This window comes from Xiphias gladius, chromosome 13, assembly GCF_016859285.1.
Source record: "Xiphias gladius isolate SHS-SW01 ecotype Sanya breed wild chromosome 13, ASM1685928v1, whole genome shotgun sequence".
NCBI classification, from domain to species: Eukaryota; Metazoa; Chordata; class Actinopteri; order Istiophoriformes; family Xiphiidae; genus Xiphias; species Xiphias gladius.
Window position 1 is genome coordinate 13,809,238 of NC_053412.1, and position 10,431 is coordinate 13,819,668.

Below are 10,431 nucleotides of genomic sequence, written 5' to 3' on the forward strand. Positions count from 1 at the left end.
GCCGACGAGGCTATGCTGGTGCTAACACTAACAGGCTGACTATCAAGCCTGTGCCTAACACTATCTACAGTGCCTGTCACATCTGAGGTAACGTAAGGGGAAATTAAATGATGTGAGCTTCGCACACAGTGAGTAGCAGAAGATAAATATTGTTATGAGATTAGAAATTGAAAGGAATGAAGAGACTAAAGAGAAACGAGTAGGAGCAGACAGCAATTATCAATCTCACGGAAAATCACGATGTGCGTCACAGGAAGCAGCATCACTGGAAATAATACAGAAACTAATTGATATGGGCTACGTCAATAATAACAAAGATAACACAGGTGTGTGCCTTTCTAAAACATGTCCAATCATTTCAATTTGCCACAGGTGGACTCAAGTCAAGTTCCATCTCAAGGATAATTAAAGCAAACAGGATGCATGTGACCACAATTTGCAGGCATAAGTAAGCATTCTGAATACTTTTTGAAGAGTCTGATTTTTAATAAATTTGCAAACATTTCTAAAAACACATTTTCACTTTGTCATTATGGGTTATTTAGCGCAGACTGATGGGCAAAAAATGGCTACTTTATTTGTTTAAAATTAAATCTACAATATAATAAACTACACAAAATGAAGGAGTTTTAAGCTATGAAGCTATTTTCTACTATATCGATAAAAATTGTATCAGTCTCAGAAAATTCATAGGATGTTTCTATGAAAACAGAAAGACAGTGCGCTGAAAGTATGCAAACCACCATCTTTAATATGTCTTGTACAAACCAGTACTATCATATTCATATTAAGCAGGTAACAACCAATTAAAATACAATATGAACAAATCTGAAGGCTCAAAAAGTTAGAAAAGTTTAGATATAAAAGGTTCTCTCTTTTACTTTAATATGTAGGATTACCTTGAAAGAAACTGAACGAATGAAAAGTTTCATCTCTAGATTTTCTCCTCACTTTTCACATGAAGTACTAATGAGAGCCAAAACACAGATGGCTCTAATTTGACATGAACGGAAGTTAAAACAGGAGGAGGAGGACTGGACTGAAGATGTTGAATCCACATCAAAGGCTGTTCTGTTTACATCCCCGAGCCTGGAAACACACAAACACTCCCACACTTTACCTTCTAAGTCACACTAAATCATTAATTATTTTTAATTAGGCCCACCACAATTTACACGTTAAAAAATAAACTCATACCTTTTCACTTCTTTCTTTAAATAAATAGCCAAAAATAATGAGCTCCAAATATTACCCACAAGTGTCACATTAAGTCAAAATCATGGTTTTCCCTCAAGTCCCCTTCCATTCAAAAGTGTGTTTTGCTTATTGTTCCTTCACTTGGCTTTTTGAGCTTCACTGGACACAACGCGTAGAGTGTGTTTTCACATTCATCTGTTGAAAGGTGAAGTTTCCTAGTGCTCACCTTAAATCTCAGTCTACATTAAGCTGTCTAAATTTTAAAATGCTGTTGTCATGTGAACGCGACTTGCATCCACAAAGCAGTCAGCAATCGTTCCCACATTACTGCAGTGCTGTGATAAAATGCTTATTTTTTATTTGTGTAATAAACCGACATAAATCCAGGTTGATGGCAACAGCTCTGCTGTGTATTCAGTTATACTGGATGAATGATCACAGAGAAAGTTAGAGAGGGCTACAGGCTGTCATTTTAACTTTACTGTTTCACTGACCCCGAGACCCCTGCTGAGTATCATTGTTTTGGAAAAGCTGGTTACCCTTTGCCCCTGTGCATGGAGGATTCAAAAGTGAGAGGGAGGATTTGTTTGCAAATTTGAGCAGCTAAAGTGGACATACTATCAGTTCAACACCTGCATGTACCAGGATGTGACATCACGACTACTTTGGTGCCAACTGAGGTCCAATATGCACCTTACAGAAGTGTGATGTGGAAATGTGAAGCCTCCAGCGCATAGACACTGAGAATGGACTTTTCAGTGATGCAGAGACATCTTGTGTACAGTAGTTGAACTTTTGAAATGAACCATATTTGCACAATCACTGATTCTGGATTTTTCAGTGAAGTAGAAGCTAATTCTTAAGAGATAATAGAACTATTCTGAAGAAAAACCCCATCAGAGACAAAATTATTATCCAAAGCAGAGAAAGTGTACATGCATGTGTCTAAAAACATGTCTGGAGGCAATCTTTAACAATAAACAGATATACATCATCATCAACGTATACATCAAATATAGAAACTAGAATGGAACTTATCTCCACCAAGACCAAACACTGAAAGAAATGTGGAGAAATGCCCAGTCTCGCAATGTTAAGGAAAGTGATAAAAAAAAATTCCCGGATCCGGCCCTGTAACCAGATCTGCCCCAAAATGTCATGGGTTCCCACCACAAATCAGTTTGGTGCAAATCAGTTCGGTAGTTTTTGCGTAATCCTGCTGATGAATACACAAACCAACAAACAGACACAGGTGAAAACATAACCTCCCTGCTGTGTTTTTGAATTTCTTCAGGTAGCAGTGCAATTATTTCATTACCAAACACAAAATCTCCAAATACAACAAGCTAATCTTTAACAGCACATAAGCGGGCTAATGTTTACTGTTCGTATTTAGTTGGATATTTTTTTTACACCTTTCTAATGTTGAAATGCTGATGTTAGTTACAAATGTCTTATATCTTCATTCTTCTATAAAAGAATTAAGATAAAATCGTATCTCCCCAGAAATACCTGAACATTTCACTGGACGGAGGGATGGATTTTTATTTCACTTATATCAGATTTTTAACATTTAAGATACTGTTGCAGCTCTCACTCTGAGTTAAATTAATGTAACACATGTGTGAGGTATGTTTAGTTGGATCCCCTTTTGCGTGTCAGATGCATCAAAAGCTAATTATAGCGTAGACAGTAGCTGGTGTGCTATCGGTACCACTGACTGGTACTACTACATACTGCACAATAGTTTGTTCAAGATTCAAGACATCTAAATGTTATATTTCTTTGAACACGTGTATTTTAACACTAATCTCAAAAAGCACTCCTTGGCTTTGACTTACGGCTTGGAGGAGCGACAACGGGTTCAACATATTTTGTGACTGTGGTACCTGTCGGAGGGCCTGCAGATCCTCCAGGGTCTGCTGGGCAGCCAGTCGCAAGCTTGGTTTCGCACTAGAGCTGAGCTGGCTGACGCGAGCCTGGAGGTCTGGATCCAGCAGAGAGGAGCCCAGCAGGAGCAGCACCTCCTCCTCCAACAACACTGACTGCAGGAGACGCAGAGAGTGGAGACACACCTCCCAGTCTCCATCTGTCGGGAAAACAGAGATCAGAGCTGGTGTGGACATCTGGACACTAATTTTCAGGGACACTGTCTGTAATAACATTGTGAACTGTGTAGGCCTGCAACTGATGATTATTTTCATTATCGATTAATTGATTAATCGATTAATCATTTTGTTTATAAAATGCCAGAAAGTAGTAAAAAAAGTGCCCGTTATAATTACCACAGACCAAGGTGACATCTTCAAATGTCTCGTTTTATCTGGCCAACGACCCAAAATCCAAAGATCAAAATAGTTGTTGCTTAACTTTTTGTAAATCAGCTAATTGATTCATTGTAATGATATACTAATAACAGCAAAGTAAACGTGGTGAATGAAGAGAGTTGATCAGTACACAAATCCAGGCCAAACTCCAGAATGATATATTTTCAGTGTATTTGTTGCTTTTGAAATACAGCAGCTCCCCATAATTCCATATGTACACATTAGTTTGTATTGTACTATTGATATTATTTTGAGTCGAGCGACGGGTTCAACATCGGACCTGCCGTCTCATGAGCCACATGCACCCTATTTAAGTGGCTTTTGCCAAACTCGCAACGACAGAGCAAGCAGCACAGACACAGCCAGACGGGCTGCAGCCGCTGATACTGTAGACGGCTTCAGCTATTTTTTCCACTGACACACGCCTGAGTCAAAACTGACTCCCGCAGGGGGAGAGTCTTGGCTCTTCTTGAAAAGCGTGTATTGACCTCCATATTGCCCGCTTCTATCACGTAGCTTTATTGCATAAATTAAGAACAACCTCCTCACTGAGTCATGTAAACTCTTAGTTTTCCGTCACATGTGCAATTATAAATGAAGAAGTTAGTGTGTTACTCCCACTGAAGTCAAGGCCCTCCCCCGGTGAGACCACCTCACGGCCCTGCAGCACTACTCTGTTATGGCTAGCAGTTAAGGCTGGCGTTATTAGCCTTACTGCTAGCATGTTAGGTTTTTTTTCAAGACTTATAATATATGGCGCATTGCTCAGGAGAATTTCACACTCCTCATAGTGTAAGGGGTTCAAGAAAAAGTCTCCTTCTCCCAGACCGTGGGAAAAAAGACCACTGTTCCCTGTACTTTGAACTTGCAAACTTGCAAACAGTTGTTGCAGATCTTAGGACCTGAGGTTGCTTTGTATGGCCCAAGGTGACATCCCTGACATACGTAAATCTATTAGGCGCTTCCTCAGATCTGTACAAGCTCTTTGAACTCTCCCATTGTGATGTTTGTGGCTCCTTTGAATGCCTGCAGTCAAACGGGCTCCAGAGAAGTTACCAACTGTAGTAAATCATGATTACTGACAACAATTAAGAGGCAATTTCATGAAGTTAAATATATTTATACATTTTTCTAGGCCCACAATATTGATAATATACAGTATGTATATATAATTTTGAACTATCAACTTGTCATATTTTTTAGAAAAACCCACAAAAGATTTATGAAAGAAACTAAATTTATTTTTGACAAAGTACATACCCTGTCACTCTTTTAAATAAAATGAGCAGCTGCAGAAATAATTGAAATCCCCAAAAGGCCATGACATAAATGCCCATTACAAGTGAATACAAACTTTTGATCACAACTACACATACTGACTTTTCAATGTTCTTGTATCAGTGGTGCTTTTGGTGCACAAATTGTATGAACAAACCTTGGATGGGCTGAGGGAAGCTGATCCCCGTATGGTGGAGACAGGAAGCCTAACTATGCCGTACGCAACTATGTGACATCGATGTGCGTGTCTTGCAGTCTGTATCGGAGTTCAGTTGCTCTGAACGAGACTGGCGTGTTTCCTGGTGGTCTTCTTACCGTTCAGCAGGGTCCAGATGAGAGGCAGGAGTCCTGGGTTCTCACTGATGTACTTCAGCCCTTTAACACTGATGCTGACATTATACAGAGCCATCAGCATCAACCTACGGCAGATTACAAAGCATAGTCAGTTTTGCTACAACAATACCATGCAGTAAGGAAGTACAGCACTGACACCCACTGCCCACATCTAGATACTAGCATAACTGACTGAATCTCTTAGTTCCTTCATTTGAGCTTTGAATAACCCGTACGTGATGGATGTGCACACAAATGCTGGCTGGTCGACACTATGTAGTTCAATAAGTGACCGTGTTTCTTTATTCTGGTTAGAGCTTTTGCTTAGAACATCGCTGCAATTACAGCTACAAGGTTTTAACTTAAAAGAGGTTAAGCCATTCTTTAAAATATAGGTTAAGATTTTTTCAGGTCTATCAACACTCACATGCCATATGAACACTGAGCTCCCAGTGATCCTTCCTCCTCTCCACACTGGCCAGAGGTGTTTGGTACATGAACGAACGAATATTTAACACCGAATCTTCAAAGCGAACTGACCATACCGCAGTGGAGCGCCTCATTTGTGACTGTTGTGACTCAGATGTTACACGCAGTACGTTACTTTCTTGTTCAACCATATCAAAAGACTGCAAAACAATGACGTTGTGATACATCTGTTGCGGGCCGTGCTTGCACAGGTTAGTTTCGTATTGAAACTGAACATGACAGCTTGAAGCAGTTACTGCTGCGCGATTAGAAAAAGAGTGAACAATCAGACAAGTCAAGTAGGTCGTGTCCTGGCATTTGTGTATCGCTTTGTTTTCGCAACAAACCCGCATAAACATCACCCTCAAACACAGCTCAGCAAGGAAACACTGTCTGTGGAAACCAAAGGATGGAAAAACCGAGGGAATTTTGTAATAAAAAGACCACCTTTGGAAGATACCCACTTGATTTGTCTATCTCAGGCTGCTGAGGCTTCATATGAAATTCAGCTGAACTTTAGAAGTCATTTGAATACAGAACAAGGACTATGGATTTTGTCCCCCATTTCTTACGGTGTCATCACCCTATAAAGTGATCTCTTCACAGCCAGCATGGACAGGAAGAGTAAGTTATAGTGACCAATAATTCTTTCATCATACACATGGCACGTGAGTGTTGTATTAAGATAGACGTGCAAAAATCTGGACCTATCCTTTAAGAGGCCACACTTATTTCTCTCCTGATCCTCTCTGCAGTATCTGATGTATATATTTCTTTTAATGTTTACCGGAATTCATTCACTAGCTTTCGAGCCGTAAAGCTTGATAACACTGGGACAGAGCCACACCCTGTGAGCACACAATGCGCTTCAAGAAATGTAACGCGTCGTACAGGGTTGAAGACTATTTCACTGTTCTTACAGGTTAAAAAAAATCAAATCATGTAGTCATGTAATATAGTGAAAACAATAGGATTTAGTTATTCAAATGACTAATTCAAAAGACAGCAAAGTTGGTGTGTACTGAGGATCTAGTCCTGTTATTTTTATGATGATTTATGGATCAGATGATCAGATCAGATGCAACTTTATGTTACATATTGTAAGTCTAAAGTCGACATTTCTCTATTTCATGCCATGTTCATACTGATAAAAAATTCTTTATGAAGGCAAACCAGGAAGTATATGAGGGAACAAAATTAGCAACAATGAAACGACCGGTGGTTTGTGTTATGTTTTCTACCACAGTTCCACGTACACCTTCAGTTTGGGGAAGACACCAGGCTTCATCAGCTCCAGAAGCTTCATCAGAGTGTCCAGTAGGATGTGAGCCGAGCTGGACAGGAAGTTCCGCCCACAGGTCGCTGCTGCTATGTCTGATGGATGGGAAATAAAGACACGGTAGGTGACTGGTCTGCGTTTGCTGTAAGCCACTGACACATTTTCAGTTTCTGATGCACTCAGATCCCGCAGGAGGAGTTTCACAGCTGACATCAATGACTTTTACGATGTCGACACATTTTAATTTGTTTGATATAGTCGCAATGTCGTGACTGCGGTTTTCTGTTCTGTTTTTCTCCATCAGCCTGAGAAAGGACATTCTGACAGTACACCCATCTTACACTCTGCTGTAAGGCCGGTACAATGACTAATGAGCTGCATACGTATTAACTGAGGTCAGGAAATGAGATCCACATCTGAATCATATCAGCTGCTGTGACTTAGTGACTCCGTGGATCCAGGCAAAGCTCAGCTGTATGAAACCTACTGACCAAGAGAAAAATGGTGCAAAATACGAATCTTAAAAAAGTGTGTGTGTATAAACCAACATGTTGCAATACAGAAGCTGTGAACTCACTAGTAATGGTTCCAGCCAGAGCCAAAACAAACTGGTGCTCCTGGGAGTTGTGGTCCTCAGTTTGAGTTTTCACATCCTCATCCAAAGACCTGACGAAGCTCTCCAGAGTCTGAGCAGCTACAGTCAGAAAAGACTGCAGCTTCCCCTGGCACCATCAACACACACACACACACACACACACACACACACACACACACACACACACACAAGAAAATACAGCTCCACCAATCAGCTATCGGATATTAAATTATGTCAAAGTTTAATATGAAACTCTGAATGTACAGTTCACCCTGATTGTCATTGGGATGAATATAACACACACACCCACAGACAGACTCGTGGAGACAACTCACATCAGCCAGCCAGTGTGTGACCGTGTCCTCAGTGGCAGAGCAGCTCCACAGCAGGCTGCAGGTGGCAGATCCCAGACCGGAGCAGAAGTCGGCCTGCTGCTGCAGCTCTGCCGCACTCTGCCACAGCTGTTCACGCAACAGCAGTTTCTCCTACACACGCACACACGCGCACACAAAGGTGTCAAGATATAATAAAATAGTGAACGAGGTAAAGCCAGAAAAATATGTGGGGACACGTTTCAATGTTATTGTTATACATTCACCATTGTGTTAATATCAGAAGGATAAGTTATCTGCATAGCTTTATGGCAGTACCAGACTGAGCAATTTTTTCTTTGTGTTTGTTTAGCTGAAACAACCCTTTAAAGCCAGGTCACTGACCTCAGTGTTGTGTAAAGGAATATGAGTCCAATTTAAAGGCCTCACACACACAGTGCGAACCTCACATATCACCAGTCAGACATCCTGTTGCCGGCCCGCTCTCACCTCCCTCTCTCTCTGACAGTCAGACTGCAATGCATCCAGTCGGGACTGAAGGTGCAGACACTCCCGTCGCAACTGCTCCTGTTCCTGCGCAAGGTGGTCCTTCACTACGGACAGGGACACACACACACACACACACACACACACACAATGTCTATACAGGGTTGTGAGTTTAGCTGCACAAGTAAGCTGTAAATTGACAGTAACTCTGAATGCTTTACACTCTAGAAGATGTTTAACCAAGGGTGTAGATTTGCTTAGTTTGGAAGTTAATGGTGGTGGTTCTCCACCAGCCAAAAAAATGCAGCCACGCCACCTGCCAAGGCTGCCTCCTGCATTTCTTCCCACACACATAACAACATGCTAACACTAACAGGCTACGTGTAAAAATAATAGCAACAACCGAGTATAATATTTAGAAATGCCACATTGATTTGTGAATTATTAATGATGTAACCTTGTGGAACATCATTGATTATTATGGAACAAAATTTATTGATGATACCACTATGATGACATCTTCAATCACACAATCTACAGCCCTGAAAAGCTTAAACAGGATTTCTGCAGTTAAACTGACGACTTTTTAATACATTTTAGTACCATATAGAATGCAATTTAATACCGGTTTCATAATCATACTGACCAAAGTATTAACGATATCAATGAAAAGCAGTAGGGACATCCCCACTGGTTGATATCTTTCATACTTTTCATGCACTTGGTGAAGTAATTCTACTAAGTGATTGAATTTCTTGATATTTATATTCATTAGTGATTAAACACAACCTAGACCTGGATAAGCCTCAGCAAATGGCTGGATGAATGGATGGATGGATGGATGGATGGATGGATGAATCAGTCAGGAAATAAATAACACAGCGGGCAGCAGCATCAACCAGAACCCTCACGTGAGGTTGTCTCCTACCACAAAGCCTCTCAGCGGACTGGTCAAATGTCTTCAACTGTCGTCATTTTGCGTCTCCATCGTAACTGTAGTATTTCTGGTCTTACAGTCACCATATAACACAAACACAGGCCTGCCTCGGGGTCACTTCCAAGGGAAGCGTACCTGTCAGAGTTGCTCGAGCTCTATGCAGCAAGTCAATCAGGTCCCCACTCAGAACTCTGGGCAGGAACTCCCTCAGCTGCATGACCTCTGTGGTCAGCTTCTCTAGATCTCTCTTCCTCACCCTGACAAAGCCACCCTGAAAGGAAAAAACGCCAAACCTCGATGCAAACATGAAAATGAAAAGATGTTCAGGTGACATTTTTCAAAGGTAGGACCCCTATCCACCCACTTACTAAGATAAAGGGTTTAGACATGAGGTGACACATCTCATCATCCTCTGGTTGGTCTGAGTTTCTCAGTAATCCATACACTGGCATGAAAATAATCAAGAGGACTGCCTGGACCGCAGCGGCAAACATTTACTCCAGTTTACACTCAAGCATCAAGCACTGTCTGCTCTGCCTGGCCTGTGGAGCCATCTTTAATTCTGCGTGGGCTTCGAGTAACCCTGGACGGTCGCCAAGCCCAGTTGCCTTTGATTTAACTCTGCTGTATTACCCCACTTGGGTGGCCGAGAATTACCACAGACATACAGAAAGTGTTTGTACAACCGTGGTGAGTAGCTATTTCTTCCCCCTTACCTTGGCTCCGTGATTCAGAGCCGGCGATTTCCCGCCTAAAGACGCCGACATCTTATGGCCAATAGGTTTATTGACTTCTACCTGTCCTGTTGAACTACTTTTCCTGTGGGGCTGTTAGCATTAGTGGTCACCCTAGTTTAGTATGTTCGTCATAAATTTGTAATAATATTACACCCCCACATGCGCCGGCAAAACTAGCACCGTTATAAAATTAGCTAAAAAAGTATTTCAATGTTTAATGCAGAGAACTAGCCTGGAGTTGTTCGGCCCAGCATTAAGGAAAAATTTCAAAGACAATTTTATGAGTATAGGTTCAAAGTATCCCTCCGACCTCCAGGGGGCACGACGGCGGATGGAGTTCCTGACCGGTTTTTAGCCAAAACCGTACAAAACGAGTCAATTGCCTCGGTCTGCTTGACTCCTGTCCAGGTTTTGTGATTCTCCAACCAGGCAGAGAAGCTTATCTCCTCTTCCTTTGTATTT

General features: G+C 41.4%; 1 protein-coding gene across 6 annotated transcripts; it reads right to left on the reverse strand.

Annotated features, from left to right (window-relative positions):
- Positions 1–747: 747 nt before the first annotated feature.
- On the reverse strand, positions 748–10,398 carry LOC120798051 (heat shock transcription factor 2 binding protein). Of its 6 annotated transcripts, none has more exons than XM_040142023.1 (9): positions 10,280–10,398; positions 9,368–9,503; positions 8,299–8,402; positions 7,813–7,962; positions 7,460–7,604; positions 6,845–6,977; positions 5,118–5,221; positions 3,087–3,286; positions 748–1,089 (listed from the first exon to the last, which is right to left on the reverse strand). In XM_040142023.1, the coding sequence occupies exons 2-9, from the start codon at positions 9,447–9,449 to the stop codon at positions 1,060–1,062; spliced, it is 948 nt and encodes a 315-aa protein (XP_039997957.1). In that variant the 5' UTR covers positions 9,450–9,503; positions 10,280–10,398; the 3' UTR covers positions 748–1,059. The 6 variants fall into 6 exon arrangements, with proteins under 6 accessions (XP_039997957.1, XP_039997960.1, XP_039997956.1 ...); XM_040142026.1 differs by lacking the exon at positions 10,280–10,398 and adding an exon at positions 9,949–10,270 and having other exon boundaries at positions 6,860–6,977; XM_040142022.1 differs by lacking the exon at positions 10,280–10,398 and adding an exon at positions 9,949–10,270.
- Positions 10,399–10,431: the final 33 nt, after the last annotated feature.

Coding starts and splice junctions, on each gene's coding strand:
- LOC120798051 (XM_040142020.1), bottom strand. CDS start 9,726: ATGTTTGCCGCTGCGGTCCAGGCAGTCCTCTTGATTATTTTCATGCCA. Junction 8,403..9,367: donor AGCTCGAGCAACTCTGACAG/GTACGCTTCCCT, acceptor CCCTGTCCGTAG/TGAAGGACCACCTTGCGCAG. Junction 7,963..8,298: donor ACTGTCAGAGAGAGAGGGAG/GTGAGAGCGGGC, acceptor GTGCGTGTGTAG/GAGAAACTGCTGTTGCGTGA.